The sequence below is a fragment of the Pristiophorus japonicus genome, chromosome 4 (genome assembly GCF_044704955.1).
Source record: "Pristiophorus japonicus isolate sPriJap1 chromosome 4, sPriJap1.hap1, whole genome shotgun sequence".
NCBI lineage: Eukaryota > Metazoa > Chordata > Chondrichthyes > Pristiophoridae > Pristiophorus > Pristiophorus japonicus.
The window spans coordinates 254,998,217-255,018,722 of record NC_091980.1 but is presented as its reverse complement, the minus strand read 5'-3'; the positions used below and the strand labels follow the sequence as shown (position 1 = coordinate 255,018,722).

Genomic DNA, 20,506 nt, shown 5'->3' with positions numbered 1-20,506 from the left:
TTCCAATGAATAGTATATTTGCAGAAGGTGTATTGTTGCGAGATAAGTGTGTGCATGCAGTCAGTGATGGGTTGAAATTGATAGTCTATGAAGCTGTTGCATTGGATGATTTCCAATTTCATTTTCATAGAATGCAAATCATATGACTTGTGTAAGTATCAAACATTTGTTTTTTAATGTGTGTGCATTTTAATTTAATTTATCATGAATTAGTATTGTTTACTTCTCCCAAAATATGTTCTAAAGTCAGTTTGGAAAGATATGTTATCTCCTAACAGTCAAACTTTTCTCTCGTGCTTTGACTGAACTAATTTTGTTAACCGTTTTTTAAAATCTGAGACCTCTTGCTTGACCTGCTCTTCCTTCTTCTGTAATGATTATTCTCACACCAATAATACTCTTGTTACATTAACAATTTGATGCTGAATTCACATTGATATCCAAGCAAATTCGGTGTAAAGATCCAAAACCCAGTGCACATAAACTACCGAACACAAGTGATGCCCCTGATTTCAGGAGAGTAAAATTGGTGATTACTAACTCTGTGGCCCAAAGAGTCACATCTTATAGTTACATTTAAAACCACAGAAGAGATTGAGGGAAGAAGGCAAATTTGAATGGCCCGTGGTGTAAATCAGCTCTTGTTCATTAATTTCTTTTCCCTTCAGTTTTCTTGAGTTTCTCCAGTATTTGTATAATCTTTTTTTCTTTTTAAAAGATTTAAGAACAGGAAACCTGGTTTCCACTGGTTGGGGAATCTAGGACTTAGGGGACATAGCCTTGAAATTAAAGCCAGGCCTTTCAGCAGTGAAGCTACGAAACACTTCTACACACAAAGGGTGGTAGAAGTTTGAAACTCTCTTCCGCAATTGATGCTAGGCCAATTGTTAATTTTAATTCTGAGATTGATAGATTTTTGTTAACCAAAGGTATTAAGGGTTATAGACCAAAGGCGGGTATATAGGGCCCAAGTTTCCACACGATAAAAAACGGGCGCCCCTCCGAGCTGGGCGCCCATTTTTTGCGCCTAAAACGGCGCCTAAAAAGACCTCGCAATTCTGGAGCGTTCTGCAGCTCCAAGTCTGCCTGGCACGGCGCCCAGGGGGGCGGAGCCTACACTCGCGCCAATTTTGTAAGTGGGAGGGGGCGGGTACTATTTAAATTAGTTTTTTTTCCTGCCGGCAATGCTGCGCGTGCGCGTTGGAGCGTTCGCGCATGCTCAGTGTGAAAAAAACATTGGCACTCGGCTATTTTTGTAGTTCTTTGTAGCTGTTTAATTTTTGAACATTTTTTTAATAAAAGCACATTAGCACTTGCAGCCTTCTCACTGTCTCCTTCCCCCCTCCCCCCCCCCCCACGGGAAAGAACGGGCGCCTCCTCTCCCCTCCCCCCCCTCCGCGGGAACGAAACGGCTGTTCCCTTCCCCCCCCCCCCCCGCGGGAACGAATGCCTGCAGAATTCTCCGTGCCTGAAGCACTTTCACACAGGTAGGAAGATGGTTTATTTATAAATGTTTATTCAGGTTGGATTTATTTGTAGAAGTGTAAATAAGGATTTATTGTAGAATTTAATGAGTTCCCTTCCCCCCCCTCCCCCCCCCCACCTCGTTCTGGGCGCCTAATTTGTAACCTGCGCCTGATTTTTTAATGTGTAGAACAGGTTTTTTCAGTTCTACAAAAATCTTCACTTGCTCCATTCTACTTTAGTTTGGAGTACGTTTTCACTGTGGAAACTTTCAAATCAGGTGTCAGTGGCCGGACACGCCCCCTTTTGAAGAAAAAATTCTGTTCCAAAGTAGAACTGTTCTACCTGACTAGAACTGCAGAAAAAAAAATGTGGAGAATTGTGATTTCTAAGATAGTCCGTTCTCCACCAGTTGCTCCTAAAAATCAGGCGCAAATCATGTGGAAACTTGGGCCCATAGAGTTAGATTGTAGATCAGCCATGATCTCATTGAATGGCGGAACAGGCTCGAAGGGCAAAATGGCCTATTCATGTTCTTGTGTTTCTAAACCTAATTCCATATGATAACTCAATAACCCTGAATCTGCAGTCGGATGTGGAAATCTCGAAGTTGCGGTCTATCAATGACAGCTCCGAAACTGGCTGCACTGTGCCCCCCGCCCCCGCCCCATAGAGCCAGCAGTCAGTGAAACTGATGAACACTTCAGCTCTTCTGCAGTGAGTACGCTGTTAAATTCCCAACTAAAAGTTAGACCCAAAAGATTTGGTGTACCTAGAGTTTTAACAGTATATTGACTGCTAAACAAATGAAGAGATAGACAAAATGGAAAAGGCGGAGAGGTAGCCCTGATAAAGGATGGGATAAAGACAGGAGAGAGAAAGGAACTTAGCTCGGAAAGTCAAGATGTAGAATCAGTTTGGGTTGAGCTAAGAAACAACAAGGGGCAGAAAACATTGGTGTGAGTTGTTTATAGGTCCCTAAATAGTAGTTGTAATTTAGGGCAGAGTATAAATCAGGAAATTAGAGACACATGTAACAAGGGTAATGCGGCAATTATGGGGGACTTACATATAGACTGGGCAAGCCAAATTTGCAGTAATAGTGTGGAAGATGAGTTCGTGCAATGTATACAAAATAGTTTTTTAGATCAGAATGTTGAGGAACCAACTAGGGAACAGGCTATTTTAGATCTGGGGTCCAAAATTGCCCTCTTCCTTAAGACCCGTTACCGCCTCTAAGAGGTGGTAACGGGGCAGTACGTCCTTTCTGATCGGGGGCAGGTGGATGGTTCGACCCATGCGGAATTGCTCCCGGGTTGGGGTCGGCAGAAACCTGTTTCCACCCCGCCCGGCACTCCGACCCGTTATCGGGCACATGCCGACTCCTTACCGCCCGGCGGCGACCCCTTTCCTCCCCATGAGGGAAATTATCCCGCTGGAGTAGAGCTACCACCAGTCAGTGCCCTTGACAGCTTCTCCTGGCAGGAAGCTGCCAGTGGCTGGGCAGCCAGCCCAACAATGGCAGCCACGGGTTTGGCCGGGCCGCCAACAGGCAGGCCAGCAACCCTTCTTGGGTACCGGGCCACTGGCCCGGCCGAAACCCTCCATGGTGGGTCAGTGGGCTTGACATAGGTCTCGCAGCATCCCACCCCTTTGTGAAGGGGAGGGACATTGATGTGTGTTAGCGTCGCGCTGATGACACCGCCCACCTTACGTCCTGCTCCTGACTTGCTTCCGCCCCTCTGGCACCCCAAAAACCGTCCCGATTATTTTTTTTAAAGAAAAGAGGGCATTTTCCCTCTATTCACCGCCATTGATTAGGGTGGTAATTCATCACATAATTCGAATTATCTGCCCCAAACGGGACAGAGGGCAATTATGGCCCCCTCGTATTGTGCAATGAAAAAGGGTAAATAAATAACCTTGTTGTAAAGGGGCCTTTAGTCAAGAGTGACCATAATACGTTAGAATTTTATATTGAGTTTGATAATGATTTTGTATAGTAATGTAGTTTAGTAATGTATGACGGTAGACAAACAATGACTAGTGTTTAAAGAATTAATACATAATTTACAATAAATATACATTCCTTTAAGGCACAAAAATCCCACGGGAAAAGTGGTCCAATCGTGGCTAACAAGAGAAGATAAAGATAGAATTAGATCAAAAGAACAGGCTTATGATGTCGCCAAAAGGAATAGTAAACCTGAGGATTGGGAAGATTTTAGAATTCAGCAAAGGAGGACCAAGAAATTGATGAGAAATGAGAAAAAAAGAGAATAAATTAGCAAGAGACATAAAAACAGATGGTAAACATTTCTATAGGTATGTAAATAGGAAGAGATTAGTTAAAGTAAATGTAGGCCCATTAGAGGCAGTGACAGGAGAAATTATAATGAGTAATAAGGAAATGGCAGAGACATTAAACAATTAGTTTGTATCTGTCTTCGGTAGAAGATAGAAAAAATATTCCAGAAATAATGGGGAATCAAGGATATATAGAAAAGGAGGAACTTGAAGAAATCAGTATAAGTAAAGACATAGTACTAGATAAATTAAAGGGATTAAGTGGCGACAAATCCCCTGGACCTGATGACCTGCATCCTAGGGTTTTAAAAGAGGTAGCTACAGAGATGCTGGATACACTGGTATTAATCTTCCAGAATTCTCTTGATTCTAGAACAGTCCACAAGGATTGGAAGGTAGAAAACATAACCACACTATTTAAGAAAGGAGGAAGAGAAAAAATGGGGAACCATATAGGCCAGTTAACGTGACATCAGTAATAGTCAAAATCACGGTTTTATGAAAGGGAAATTGTGTTTGACAAATTTGCAGTTTTTTGAAGATGTAACTAGTAGGATGGATAAGGGGAAAACAGTGGATGCAGTGAATTTGGATTTTCAAAAAACATTCGGTAAGGTGCCACACAAGAGGTTATTGCACAAAATAAGGACTCTTGGGATTGGGGTAATATATTGGCATGGATTGAGGATTGGTTAATGGACAGAAAACAGAGAGTAGGGATAAACAGAACTTTTTCTGTTGGCAAGCTGTAACTAGCAGGCTACCGCAAGGATCAGTGCTTGGGCCTCAGCTATATACAATCTATATTAATGACTTAGATGAAGAGACTGAGTGTAACGTATCCAAGTTTGCTGATGATACAAAGTTAGGTGGGAAAGTAAACTGAGGAGGACGCAAAGAGGCTGCAGAGAGATATAGACAGGTTGACTGGGCAAGAGCATGGCAAATGGACTACAATGTGGGAAAGTGAAGTTATCCACTTTGGTCGAAAAAACAAAAGGAGCAGAATATCTTTTGAATGGCGAGAGATTGGGAAATGTTTGCATTCAGAGGGACCTGGGTGTCCTTATACATGAATCACAGAAAGTTAACATGCAGGTACAGCAAGCAACTAGGAAAGCAAATGATCTTAGATTTTGTTGCAAAGGGATTATAGTATAAGAGTAAAGAAGTCTTACTACAATTACACAGGGCATTGGTGAGGCCACACCTGGAGTAGTGTGTACAGTTCTGGTCTCCTTACCTAAGGAAAGACATATTTGCCTTAGATGGAGGGCAACAAAGGTTCACTAGACTGGTTCCTGAGATGAGGGGATTGCTCTATGAGGAGAGATTGAGAACTAGCCCTATATTCTCTAGAGTTTAGAAGGATGAGAGGTGATCTAATCTATAATAATAGTCAGTTTTTGTCTGTCCTGGGTTTTGTCTGTCTTGGGGCGGGGCTGGGAGCACATGGTCCGGACTGAGTGACAGTTGCACCGACCAATGGGCGATCGACCAATCAGAGCGGGGTTTGATTGACGCTGGGTCTGCCCCAATGAGGAGACGGCAGTAGATGCGGCGGACCAATGGGCATGGGAGGGTGGGGCCTCCCCATGCATTGCTGCGGAACCAAGAGGAACGAGCGGCGACAGGGAGGGGGAGAGAGAGAGAGAACGAACATCAGCGGTGATTCTATAGACGAAGAAGATGGTCACCGTTTAAACAAGTACTGTTGCAATAAAGATACTAATTTGAACGCAAATACTTTGCTGGTCTCTGCTAGTTGAAACATGTAAAATTCTTAAGGGGCTTGACAGGGTTAATGCTGAGAAGATGTTTCCCCTGGCTGGGGCATCTAGAACACGGGGTCACAGTCTCAAAATAAAGGTTCGGCCATTTAGGACTGAAGGGGGGGAAATTTCTTCACTCATAGGGTTGCGAACCTTTGGAATTCTCTACGCTAGAGAGCTGTGGATGCTCAGTCATTGAGTATATTCAAGTGAGTGGTTGATACATTTTTGGGACGAAAAGGAATTAAGGGATATGGGGACAGTGTGGGAAGGTGGAGTTAAGGTAGAAGATCAGCCATGATCTTGTTGAATGGCGGAGCAGGCTCGAAGGGCCAAATGACCTTCTCCAACTCCAATTTCTTGTGTTCTTATGTTTTTAAGGGCCTGTAAAACTAATTTTAAGTTTGTGCAGTGTTAAATTTGTCTTTTAATAAAAAATTACAAGTTCTAAGAAAGTTTTCAAAATTGTACATTTTTATTTTAGGTTTGCCTTTTCCCCACATGAAAACCCCAATCGTTACTTTGCTCTCTCTAATTTTTAAAATGTTAAAATTTTAAGGCTTACACACTTCCTTATTCATATAAACATATAAAATAAGTGCAGGAATAGGCCATTCGGCCCTTCGAGCCTGCACCACCATTCAATATGATCATGGCTGATCATGCAACTTCAGTATCCCATTCCTGCTTTCTCTCCATACTCCTTGATCCCTTTAGCGGTAAGGGCCACATCTAACTACCTTTTGAATATATCTAACGAACTGGCCTCAACAACTTTCTGTGGTAGAGAATTCCACAGGGTCACAATTCTCTGAGTGAAGAAGTTTCTCCTCATCTCGGTCTTAAATGGCTTACCCCTTATCCTTAGACTGTGACCCCTGGTTCTGGACTTCCCCAACATCGGGAATATTCTTCCTGCATCTAACCTGTCCAGTCCTGTCAGAATTTTATATGTTTCTATGAGATCCCCTCTCATTCTTCTAAATTCCAGTGAATATAAGTCTAGTCGATCTGGTCTTTCTTCATATGTCAGTCCTGCCATCCCGGGGTCAGTCTGGTGAACCTTCGCTGCACTTCCTCAATAGCAAGAATGTCCTTCCTCAGATTAGGAGACCAAAACTGCACACAATACTCAAGGTGTGGTCTCACCAAGGCCCTGTACAACTGCAGTAAGACCTCCCTGCTCCTATACTCAAATCCCCTCGCTATGAAGGCCAGCATGCCATTTGCTTTCTTTACTGCCTGCTGTACTTGTATGTCTACCTTCAATGACTGATGTACCATGACACCCAGGTCTCATTGCACCTCTCCTTTTATTAATCTGTCACCATTCAGATAATCTGCCTTTCTGTTTTTGCCACAAAAGTGGATAACCTCACACTTATCCACATTATATTGCATATGCCATGCATTTACCCATTCACCTAACCAGCCTCCTAGCATCCTCCTTGCAGCTCGCACTGCCACGCAGCTTAGTGTGATCTGCAAACATGGAGATATTACATTCAGTTCCTTCATCTAAATCATTAATGTATATTGTAAATAACTGGGGTCCCAGCACTGAACCCTGCAGCACCCCACTAGTCACTGCCTGCCATTCTCAAAAGGACCCATTTATTCCCACTCTTTGCTTCCTGCCTGCCAACCAGTTCTCTATCCACGTCAATACATTACCCCCAATAACATTTGCCTTAATTTTGCACACTAATCTCTTGTGTGGGACCTTGTCAAAAACCTTTTGAAAGTCCAAATACACCACACCACACCACATTCGCTGTCTGTGAGAATTCTGCCTTTTGATTGGCTGCTTAGACAGCTTGCCGACATCACAGCACTTCGCTCAAGGGGATCCCCATTAAGTTCCGTTGGATTGAATGCATGGTCGGAAATACCAAAGTTCTCAACACAGGGATTGTGAGATCCTTGTGCGAAGCGTACTTCAGGGCCAGCAGCGAATGCCTTTGCTTCGCTACTGGCCGCAAATTCCGGGCCCATATATTTTTCCAAGCTTAACTTGCATATTCATTTGTCAGTTCAGAATTACAAGATTTTATTTTCAGACTTCAACTTAAAGTGCATCTGGATATTGACAAACTGCTGTCTTCGGTTTTTATAAAAATATTGAACTGTGTTCAACCAGGAGTCAATGCCTTCGGGGCAAAAGAGGAAAAATTGAAGAACACTGTTTGAAATACTGTATGTGGAGGCTGTTCCAAGTAACAGCTTTTTTCCCCTTTGTGGTGCAGTTTCTGAATCTGATATAAATTTAATGCAGATATAATTACATTTCAGATGTAAATTCACAATTCAACTCCCTGCTGAAAGCCAACTCCAGTGAATCAGTTCAAGAAACAATAATCTCAACAGACTCGAAAGAAGTGCAAAGTGAAAATAGAACTTCAGGAACTGGTAGTTTTGAAGTGGAACATCCATGGTCTTCAGAACCTGAGCACTTGCAAAGTTTGAATACAAAAATTGATGCTGAAAGACCCGCATGGGATGAGACCAGAGACGGAAGATATGCACTAACTAGTGATCCAAGGAGCAGAAGCAGTTCTGTAAACAGTGGTATTAGTGTTTTTAGCCATGTAACAACTCCAGAACAGGTAGGAGCACTTTCCTCATCTGTGGCATTAACAAAGATTCCAGACTCTTCAGGAAGATTCAGTACAATAAACATGGAAGAATTCAACCAACAACTTGTCGTTGTTTCCTTAAAAAAGAAGAAGAAACGAAAGCAAGGTATTTTTCATGTAACCTTTGTTTTTATTATCTTTGTCTTTGTTAATTTCAATAACTTAAACATAAAGACATTTACTTTAAAAATACTCGAGATACAGGATTACAATGACTACTTCTGAAAACCTGAAGTTATGTTGGCATTTAGTGACAGTCATTCAAGCTAAGGTAAAAAGAAAGTCTGAAAGGCATACAAGTTTTTGGGGCAGAATAGAAGCTGCTACATATTCTTTTAGCATATTTTTAGGGTAGTATTTCTACAGTAAACTTATTTAGGTGGTTTTGCTTTTTAGTCATGGTTTGACACAAATTCTCGTAACTTCTAAAAGTAGATCATTTTGTGAGATAAATTATGGAAAAACTGGTTGGTAACTCTGTAACTAGATAAATTTACAGTCATTGAAAGAATAGAGAGGGAAGTTAGGATTTTTTTTTGGTTGGGGTTGCTCTACCTCCTAATTAAACCCTTTGTCCTCCTCTGCTGTATTACAAAATTCTCCCAGTCCTCAGGTTTGCTGCTTTTTCTGGCCCATTTATATGCCTCTTCCTTGGATTTAACACTATCCTTAATTTCCCTAGTTAGCCACGGTTGAGCCACCTTCCCGTTTTATTTTTACTCCAGATAGGGATGTACAATTGTTGAAGTTCATCCATGTGATCTTTAAATGTTTGCCATTGCCTATCCACCGTCAACCCTTTAAGTATCACTCGCCAATCTATTCTGGCCAATTCACATCTCATACCATCGAAGTTACATAGAAACATAGAAACATAGAAAATAGGTGCAGGAGCAGGCCATTCAGCCCTTCTAGCCTGCACCGCCATTCAATGAGTTCATGGCTGAACATGCAACTTCAGTACCCCCTTCCTGCTTTCTCGCCATATCCCTTGATCCCCCTAGTAGTAAGGACTTCATTTAACTCCCTTTTGAATATATTTAGTGAATTGGCCTCAACTACTTTCTGTGGTAGAGAATTCCACAGGTTCACCACTCTCTGGGTGAAGAAGTTTCTCCTCATCTCGGTCCTAAATGGCTTACCCCTTATCCTTAGACTGTGACCCCTGGTTCTGGACTTCCCCAACATTGGGAACATTCCTCCTGCATCTAACCTGTCTAAACCCGTCAGAATTTTAAACGTTTCTATGAGGTCCCCTCTCATTCTTCTGAACTCCAGTGAATACAAGCCCAGTTGATCCAGTCTTTCTTGATAGGTCAGTCCCACCATCCCGGGAATCAGTCTGGTGAATCTTCGCTGCACTCCCTCAATAGCAAGAATGTCCTTCCTCAAGTTAGGAGACCAAAACTGTACACAATACTCCAGGTGTGGCCTCACCAAGGCCCTGTACAACTGTAGCAACACCTCCCTGCCCCTGTACTCAAATCCCCTCGCTATGAAGGCCAACATGCCATTTGCTTTCTTAACCGCATGCTGTACCTGAATGCCAACCTTCAATGACTGATGTACCATGACACCCAGGTCTCATTGCACCTCCCCTTTTCCTAATCTGTCACCATTCAGATAATAGTCTGTCTCTCTTTTTAATACCAAAGTGGATAACCTCACATTTATCCACATTATACTTCATCTGCCATGCATTTGCCCACTCACCTAACCTATCCAAGTCACTCTGCAGCCTCATAGCATCCTCCTCGCAGCTCACACTGCCACCCAACTTAGTGTCATCTGCAAATTTGGAGATACTACATTTAATCCCCTCGTCTAAATCATTAATATACAGTGTAAACAGCTGGGGCCCCAGCACAGAACCTTGCGGTACCCCACTAGTCACTGCCTGCCATTCTGAAAAGTACCCATTTACTCCTACTCTTTGCTTCCTGTCTGACAACCAGTTCTCAATCCACGTCAGCACACTACCCCCAATCCCATGTGCTTTAACTTTGCACATTAATCTCTTGTGTGGGATCTTGTCGAAAGCCTTCTGAAAGTCCAAATATACCACATCAACTGCTTCTCCCTTGTCCACTTTACTGGAAACATCCTCAAAAAATTCCAGAAGATTTGTCAAGCATGATTTCCCTTTCACAAATCCATGCTGACTTGGACCTATCATGTCACCTCTTTCCAAATGCGCTGCTGTGACATCCTTAATAATTGATTCCATCATTTTACCCACTACTGAGGTCAGGCTGACCGGTCTATAATTCCCTGTTTTCTCTCTCCCTCCTTTTTTAAAAAGTGGGGTTACATTGGCTACCCTCCACTCCATAGGAACTGATCCAGAGTCAATGGAATGTTGGAAAATGACTGTCAATGCATCTGCTATTTCCAAGGCCACCTCCTTAAGTACTCTGGGATGCAGTCCATCAGGCCCTGGGGATTTATCGGCCTTCAATCCCATCAATTTCCCCAACACAATTTCCCGACTAATAAAGATTTCCCTCAGTTCCTCCTCCTTACTAGACCCTCTGAGCCCTTTTATATCTGGAAGATTGTTTGTGTCCTCCTTAGTGAATACCGAACCAAAGTACTTGTTCAATTGGTCTGCCATTTCTTTGTTCCCCGCTATGACTTCCCCTGATTCTGACTGCAGGGGACCTACGTTTGTCTTTACTAACCTTTTTCTCTTTACATATCTATAGAAACTTTTGCAATCCGCCTTAATGTTCCCTGCAAGCTTCTTCTCGTACTCCATTTTCCCTGCCCTAATCAAACCCTTTGTCCTCCTCTGCTGAGTTCTAAATTTCTCCCAGTCCCTGGGTTCGCTGCTATTTCTGGCCAATTTGTATGCCACTTCCTTGGCTTTAATACTATCCCTAATTTCCCTTGATAGCCACGGTTGAGCCACCTTCCCTTTTTTATTTTTACGCCAGACAGGAATGTACAATTGTTGTAGTTCATCCATGCGGTCTCTAAATGTCTGCCATTGCCCATCCACAGTCAACCCCTTAAGTATCATTCGCCAATCTATCCTAGCCAATTCACGCCTCATACCTTCAAAGTTACCCTTCTTTAAGTTCTGGACCATGGTCTCTGAATTAACTGTTTCATTCTCCATCCTAATGCAGAATTCCACCATATTATGGTCACTCTTCCCCAAGGGGCCTCGCACAATGAGATTGCTAATTAATCCTCTCTCATTACACAACACTCAGTCTAAGATGGCCTCCCCCCTAGTTGGTTCCGCGACATATTGGTCTAGAAAACCATCCCTTATTATGCACTTACCTTTCCTTAAGTTCCGGACCCTAGTCTCTGGATTAACTGTGTCACTCTCCATCTTAATAAAGTATTCTACCATATTATGGTCACTCTTCTCCAAGAGGAATGTGATATTAAATTATCTGTTGATCTGGTAAGATCTGATTTCCTGTCTCCTAGACAAAATGTCTTGCGTTTGTTTTTCAATAATTGCATGTTATCTCTTGTACAGCAAGTTCTGCATCAGAAGACAGTCTCCTAAAACATGAAATTGACTGTTCCAATAGCTCCCAAAGTTCAGAGCCAGCACATTTGAGTGACTTTGCTATTGATAGCTCCATAACCACAACTTGTGACTTGTCTGATCAAATAAGCTTGTTGAGCAGCAGCCTGGATGGTTTGACCACCGATTCGCCTGAACAAGAGAACCAGATTACTACAGACTTGAATAATATTTTGCATGAAGGGAATAATTACAACCTTTTTGGCTCCATGCAGCCTCCTGAATCTGTACCAACATTACAGGATGTTTACTGTTTACCAGAATCTTTGAGGAATACAAATACAATGAATGAAAATACGTATTCCTTCAATCTGAGTGTTGCAGAATGTTCAGATCCTGTATCTTCTGTCAAATTAGAAATTTTAGACAGTTATTGCAGTGAAAATGAAGATTGCAGAGACAAGGTTTCGGAGTTGACTTGTTCTGAACCAGTAGCTCGCCCGCGAGAAAATTTAGATAGCACTATGTTTGATGTAGTCTGCAACAGTGAACCTTTTGAATTAAGATCTCAAGATCCAGAAAACGTTGTGTTGGCTGGTGGCCTTGATTTGCAAGGATCTTTAAGTGAAAGCTCAGAGTCTTACTTGGATGAGCGACATGCACTACTGATGAGAATTCTTTCACCAGTTAAAGATCAGAGCAAGCAAGAAACCAAAGCATTTTCCGAACTATATGTTCGATACAATGAACCGCATTTATTAGACCCAACTGAAACTGCACAAACTTCTGAGACTGTTGACTGTATTGACAATGGTACCACTGAAAAAAAGTGTGCCCAAGAACAACTTTTATCATCGAGTGATGACGAAGATATTTATGGTCATGGAGTACCTCATTCATTATCTGAAGCCAGCATTACCGAACTCTATCACAGTTGCAATGCTGGAGAATCGCTAGGTGCAGTTTTTCAAGATTTGAATAATTCTGCTTCAGATGAAATGGAGCTTTTAAAATCGGATCAGGTGAAGAAAAAACTTTTTTTTAAGTGAATTGCTACTGTTTTTATATGTCCTGTTGTTCAGTTATAACCATCTGTTCTTTAATGTAACTTTTTGTTAAGCAATAACAGATGAGTAGTAGTGAAGTACAAGATAATAGCCTGTAATTTGCAGTCAGCGGCGAAGCAAAGTTGTTCGCCACTGGCCTCGAAGAAAGCTGCCCACAAAAATCTCACGATCTCTGTGGGGAGAAGTTTGACCTTTTCGCATGCAATTGAAATCCGTGTTGTGTAATGGGGATTCCATCTGCTGTGACGTCAACAAGATCTCTAAGCAGTCAATCACAATACAGAATTCTCAGTGAACCAGGAAGTGAAGACGTTCCTTTTATTCTGCCTTTTTAATAATGTTGTTATAGAGAGCAAAACAAAGATTGGAGCTCTCGCATGAAGAAAAGGTAAACCTGAAATAAATATGAACAAACTTAATTTTATTTTCTTAAAAATTGTAATTTTTATTATAATAAACTTTGACACTCCACAAAATTAAAATTCGTTTTTCAGGGCCATAACATTTATTTAGCAGTCAATACACTGTTAAAACCCCAGTTACACTTAATCCAACAAGTTTTAACTTTTAGTGGGGTATTTAATAACGATATTACTGTGGAAAAACCCACATTTTTGTCAGTCTCAGTGATTGCCAGCTATGGGTTGGAGTCGGTGGGGGTGGGGTGCAGTGGTGCGGCACAGTGCAGCCAGTTTAGGAGCAGTGAATGACTGCAACTTCAGGATTTCCACGTCATGGTTCAATGGGGAAATACAGCGAACGCTCTCCATTCACTGTTACCCACTGCAAATTCTGGGCCAATAATTGGCAGAGAGCTCTGATAACAATAACAGCAAAGCTTGAGACATTTTTGATGCCAGAATTGTGTGAATCTGTTATTAACTTAAATATGAAAACTACAAAATTCTGAGTTATTGAATCTGGAATAATTTTGGGGATGCGAGGATTTAGATAATGGGTCTTCTCTTGAAAGCCAAGCAAAAAACAGGTTACAGAAGTTCATTGACTTGTTTCTGTTTACCTTGTGTTGATAGTTCGCTGAGAGCTGGATGGGTTACTCTGGCCCCGGATATAGTATCTTCAGCCTGGTAGTCTCCGAAAAGCATATCTGGTGTTTAGATTACAAGTATGGGCTGTACTGTAGTCCTTTTCTTGGTACAAGTCTGCGGTGGCAGAAGTTTGAAGATGGTGTCCAGCAGGTGGCAGTATCGCCATCAGGTCAGTGATGTCGTTCCGATGTGTTCTGAGATTGTCAGTAATTATACAGCTAGAATTCTAAATGTTCAGTAAATTCCAATCTTCAATTTGTGCAGCTTTCTCATTGTAAGTTTGTACTTCTAATAGAATATAAATTATCTACATATAAAGCGTGAAATGTGCATTGCAGAGTATGAAGAGGAATAACACAGTAATTCTGTGATAAACACCGTTTCTGTATATACTGTTCTTGTGCCTTATTTGCAAAACACGAATTGTTCAAATTGGAGCTTTTAAAACCTGTTCCTACTTTTATTTTTCCAATACACAGGTGTGTTGTTATGGAAGATTGAACAAAAATCGAGCAAAGCATTTGCCTGTGGTAAAGTGACAATGAAGGGAAAGAGACATTGGTATGAGGCTTTACCCAATGCTGCATACGTTGCTTTAAGTGATGACACTGCATGGATCATCCAAACCAATGGAGAACTCTATCTGCAAACAGGTATTTCAGGAATGCACTTATTATTGTAGTAATATGCTTGCAGCAGAAAATGTTTCCATAAGTGGGTACAAGTTTGCAGTTTCTATGAATTCTATATTTTTGCATTGTTGCTGAACTGCGTATTGCACAAATTGACAACAATTTGATATATTTTAAAAGAAAAGAAAGATTTATATTTATTTAGCACCTTTCACAATCTCATGATGTCCCAAAAATGCTTGACAGCCTATGATGTACTTTTGAAGTGTAGTCACTGCTGTAATGTAGAAAAATTAAAAAGATAATGCATGTAAAAAGAAGTGGGATTTTATTTTTTTTTAAAGAAAGCTTACCTATAGTATGATTCCATAGAGCAGAGAAGTGGGAGTATTTGGATGGCTCTTTCGCGACAGGCATGATCGGCCGAATTATTTTTAATTATTCATTCACGGGATGTGGACATCACCGGAGGGCCAGCATTTGTTGCCCATCCCGAATGATCCTTGAGAAGGTGGTGGTGAGCTGCCTTTTTGAATACAACTGAGTGGCTTGCTGGGCCATTTCAGAGGGCAGTTAAGAGTTAACCACATTGTGGTTCTTGAGTCACATATAGGCCAGACCAGGTAAGGACAGCAGGTTTCCAGATGGGTTTTTACGACAATCGTAGTTTCATGGTCACCTTTTTATTCCAGATTTATTTAATTAATTGAATTTAAATTCCTTAGCTGCCGTGGTGGGATTTGAACTTGCGTCTCCGGATCATTAGTCCAGGTCTCTGGATTACTAGTCCAGTAATATAACCACTATGTTACCCCAGTATGGAAACGTGCTGTATGATTCTATAGAGGTCCAGTATATATTGGGCCCAAAATTCACCTTCCCCGAAAGGACAACAGTTTGGGCGGTTGATCAAAAAAATCGATCAGCCGCTGCAGTCGGGTACTTTTCCCTCCCCGAGCCATATTCAGCTCGGGGTGGGGGGGGGGGGATTTGAGCGGTGCTCACTTCCGGTGGAAACGGCAGGGTGAAGCCGCGCTAAAGGTAACGTTCCAGTGGTGAGCTCTGCAGCGTGCGGGCTGCTGAAAAGCGGAAAGGACAGGGATTTTCAGTTGCAAAAAGGTAGTTTTTCAGGCAGTCAAGGTATTCGAGTCGGTGGTTGAACGGGACACCGCTGGAGTGTTGCCGCGATCGGGGCCCTTTGGTAGGGAAATAGTTTTATTAATTATAGTATTTTTATTTCAGGTTCCAGCATCCACTGTATTTATCTTTGCATACAGTTTTATTAATTGTTTTGGCTCCATTCAACCTGCTGAGTGCTGCTCAGAGGTTTGCACATACTTTTGTACAACTTTCAGGTCTGACTCTTTAATGGAGGCCTGTGGGCTGCAGAGACCTGTTTGGCAGAGTTCACCCTGAGAATGAGAAGCGTGTTGGGAGGGCGACACCTGGTACACCCGCTCAGAAGCAGGGCGGCACGCGGGAGAAGGCGTCGCCGTCAGCACCGTGCAGACAGGCAGTGGGCAAGGGAGGCAACAGCCATGATTCGTTCATTCTGCGCCAGATCAGTGTGCCCGCCGTCTTGACCGGCCCCAATCAGGATTTCGGTTGGCTGCTTGGGGGCAAGGGATATCCCCTGTCCACTTGGCTGCTCACTCCACTGCGAAACCCCAGGACAGCGCCAGAGCATGCATACAATGATGCTCATTGTGCCACCATCGAGCAATGCATAGGCATCCTTAAGCAGAGGTTAAGCAGAGCCTTGAACGCTCTGGTGGCACCTTGCAGTACTCTCCTCAAAGGGTCTCCATCATCGTCATGCTCTACTGAATGCTGCACAACCTGGCCATCATGAGGGGGCAGCCGCTGGAGGTCGAGTCAGCAGTACCACCTGAGGAGCAGGAGGAGGAGTATCCCTGTCACCCCAGAGCTCAGAGGCGTCGACACATGGCCACCCTGGAAGGGCTGGGTGCAGACTGGCCAGCACCCTCCTAGGTGAGTACCTGACACCTTCCCTGCAATCTCCCTCCATGCATTACGTACTGCCTGTCTGCCAGGTCTCCCCACGTCAGGAAACAGTGTTCTTCTTCTGTCCTCCACGCCGTCTGTCAGTGTCTCCAGCTCCATATCGGTGAACCTGTTGGCTTTCCTTGCACCGCTTACACCAGCCATCCTTCCCCCCCTCAGGGCCTTGCTGCAAACCCTGGCCTTTTGCTGGCTCATGAGAAACCCTTACCTGCATGCTGAATTTCTCATTGGTGATAACGCTCAAATTAAGACAGCCACACTGCTGAAAAATCCACTTTGGAAGGGTTCATTAGCGCTGGAACCCATTTGTTCACTTTTGGAGCTGAATATGGGGTGGTCCAGCCACCAAAAAATGTTGCCGCTAATGGCCACAAAAAGGTGGGGGGAGCACTAGTTTTCCAGTGGTATTGAATTTCGGGCCCATTGTATTTTGCCTAGTATATGCATTTCCTTTGGTGATAAGTGCTAAAATGATTTTAGACTGGACTATTGTAGGAAAAGCTTGAACCTATCCAATTAGATCAGGGCCATCCATACAACTTTACTACAAGTAGAAAGTCCTGCAGAAAAAAAGGAAATTATTTGTCACAAGTAGTGTAAGAATTGTAAAAACTTGCTTTGAGTTAAAAATGTTCAAAAAATCCTTAAGTTAATTAGAACTAGCGACTGAAAGGAAAAAACAACCTTCATATCTAAGCTTCCTATAGTTTGTTTTCCCTATATCCTTGTCCATGGCCATTTTTGTCTCCGCTCTCGGAAGAAGATGCTGTGGCAGGTGCCCGTCACGACCAGTACCAAACACCAGTGAGCCTAGATGAGTGTTAGCAGGCTTTGGAAGCATCATTCAATATCCTTATACATACACTTTTGGACAGTAATCTTGATCAGCAACCCTGGCTAATTTGTTTTCCTCTTCCTAGCCCAAAGGCATTGAGGCAAATTGTAGTGGCCTTAACCCTGCCAGGCTGACTACAGCTAACTCTGCACCATAGTTACACATTTCAATTCTTACTTCATAATTGCTTTAGCTCTTTATGCTCCTTTCTCCAGGTGAATTTTGTGCTCATCTTCAGCTAATCATATAGAAAATCACAAAGTATATATGGGGGAGCATATGATGCTGAAATGTAGTATTTTGTCCATAGCGCTCCTTTTGTGATGTTAGCTTCAGAGTTAAGACCAAGTTCACATCAAGAAATTACCAAATATTGGGAGGATGAAGGCACACTTCAGTTTGTAGGGACTAAGGGCTCACTTGCAGGAATAATCTTCAGCATTGAGCTCAAAAGTAACATGATTTAAAAAGAATGTTAATGGAATATATTCTCTATCTCCCAATAGGTTTATGTTGTATAGAGACATAGGCCCCAAGTTTCCACACGCGGCAAAACAGGCTCCCCTCCGAGCTGGGCGCCAAAAACGGCGCCTGAAAAGAAACGCGCTATTCTCGAGCGCTTTGCAGCTCGATGTCTGCTTGGCGCGGCGCACATGGGGCGGAGCCTACCACTCGCGGCGATTTTGTAAGTAGGAGGGGGCGGGTACAATTTAAATCAGTTTTTTTGGTGCCGGCAACCCTGCGCGTGCGCATTGGAGCATTCGCGCACGCGCAGTCTGAAGTAAACATTGGCACTCGGCCATTTTAAAAAGTGCTGCAGAAAAAGTGAAAATTTGTTTATTGGACCCTTGCAAAGGCTTACATTTTAATTTTCTTGATATTTCTGTGTGTGAGGGTGAGGGAGTGCATTCTGTAATTAAAGATAGACTGTGATAAACGGGACACATGCACTTGTTTGAGACTATTCAAATTCTTTGTAGCTGTTCAATTTTTAACATTTTTTAATAAAACCACATTGCCCTTCCATGATCAGCACTGAGGCTTCTTGCAGCTTTCTCCCCCTGCCGTCCGTCGGTCCCGACGGCAAACGGCTGCCTCAAGTACTGAGGCTTCCTGCAGCTTTCTCCCTCCCTTCCCCCCTCCTCCCTCCTGCCGTTGGTCGGGCCCGACGGCAAACCGCTGCCTGAAAGGCCTGCCTGAAGCACTTTCACACAGGTAGGAACATGGTTTATTTAATCTTTTCTTTGCTTATAAATTTTTATTCAGGTTGGATTTATTTGTATAATATTTTTATAAGTATAACTAAGGATTTATTGTAGAATTTAATGACTTCCCTTCCCCCCCCCCCCCCCACCTCGTTCCCGACGCCTAATTTGTAACCTGCGCCTGATTTTTTAATGTGTAGACAAGGTTTTTCAAGCCTACAAAAATCTTCACTTGCTCCATTCTAAGTTAGTTTGGAGTACGTTTTCACTGTGGAAACTTTCAAATCAGGCGTCAGTGGTCAGACACACCCCCTTTTGAAAAAAAAATTCTGTTCAAAAGTGAAACTGTTCGACCTGACTAGAACTGCAGAAAACTTAAATGTGGAGAATTCCGATTTCTAAGATACTCCGTTCTCCACCAGTTGCTCCTAAAAATCAGGAGCAAATCATGTGGAAACTTGAGGCCATAGAAACTAGGTGCAGGCCCTTCTAGCCTGCACCACCATTCAATGAGTTCATGGCTGAACATGCAACTTCAGTACCCCATTCCTGCTTTCTCGCCCATACCCCTTGATCTCCCGAGTAGTAAGGACTTCATCTAAATCCTTTTTGAATAAATTTAGTGAATTGGCCTCAACAACTTTCTGTGGTAGAGAATTCCACAGGTTCACCACTCTCTGGGTGAAGAGGTTTCTCCTCATCTCGGTCCTAAATGGCTTACCCCTTATCCTTAGACTGTGACCCCTGGTTCTGGACTTCCCCAACATTGGGAACATTCTTCCTGCTTCTAACCTGTTTAAACCCGTCAGAATTTGAAATATTTCTATGAGATCACCTCTCATTCTTCTGAACTCCAGTGAATACAAGCCCAGTTGATCCAGTCTTTCTTAATACGGCAGTCCTGCCATCCCGGGAATCAGTCTGGTGAATCTTCGCTGCACTCCCTCAATAGCAACAATGTCGTTCCTCAAGTTAGGAGACCAAAACTCTACACAATATTCCAGGTGTGGCCTCACCTGTACAACTATAGCAACACCTCCCTGCCCCTGTACTCAAATCCCCTCGCTATGAAGGCCAACAGGCCATTTGCTTTCTTAACCGCCTGCAGTACCTGCATGCCAACCTTCAATGACTGATGTACCATGACACCCAGGTCTCGTTGCACCTCCCCTTTTCCTAATCTGTCACCACTACAAGTTTTTCCTCATATTCATAATTTGCACATTCTTCAAGATTTTTTTTTTAACAAACTGCTTTACAAACTGCTTACAGCTTTAATGTGTTAATTCACTTCTTAATAAACCAATCGATGTACTTGTATTTGTAAATGATATAATTCAGTGTAATAGTTCTTCTGATTTGTGTACTTCAGTTGCAATTTTAGATAGTGGCTTGGCACACAACTTTGGTTGCAGGCACTGGCTACCAAGTGTTGCCAAAGTTTCTGAACCTCTACTTTGGTAATCATTATCCATGTTGCTGGAGGTAAGTAGGAACTTTTAAAAAAGAAAGTAAACTTAAAAAAAAATATTTTGTGCTTTACAACTCTCTGGGACTTTCTTTCCTCAATACCGCCCGCTGACTTTCCTTGAGATGTCCTGGCTCCATATCCCTGTGGCATACACTATCCCACAGTCTTCTCTCTCTGGCTGCCGACTATCTACTGCTCCTGGTGAAGCCCCGTGCAGTCTATGGCGAAAAACCGCCCTCTACGCCCTTCCCCCACCAGTTCAGATATGCAGCCCCAATCTGCCATACACCCACTAGTTTTGATTCTCTTGCAGTCTCCACCACCCCCTGCTCTTCAATTGCTACATTCTCCTATCCTTCATCTGCCCATGGGCTTTAAACTCTGTCTCCCTCCACATTTGCTGTCAACATTTTACGACCTCTTTTTCTAGTCTGTATGGCAGTGCGTACTAAGCCAACACAATCTAGTGAATTTAATGGGAGGCTCTGATTTGACCTGCCCTTTCACAAATATTTAAGATAAAAGGAACTAGTGTCATCATGTTACTATTTAAAAC

At 42.8% G+C, this 20,506-nt stretch overlaps 1 protein-coding gene across 1 annotated transcript in view; it reads left to right on the top strand.

Moving 5' to 3' along the window:
* tecpr2 (tectonin beta-propeller repeat containing 2) overlaps nt 1-20,506 on the top strand; it is a 139,850-nt gene that overhangs the window by 50,036 nt on the left and 69,308 nt on the right. The window contains exons 8-11 of the mRNA XM_070879345.1: nt 7,836-8,285; nt 11,676-12,688; nt 13,768-13,951; nt 14,262-14,435. Of these exons, the coding sequence (XP_070735446.1) occupies nt 7,836-8,285; nt 11,676-12,688; nt 13,768-13,951; nt 14,262-14,435 (1,821 nt within the window). The remainder of the gene's footprint in view (nt 1-7,835; nt 8,286-11,675; nt 12,689-13,767; nt 13,952-14,261; nt 14,436-20,506) is intronic.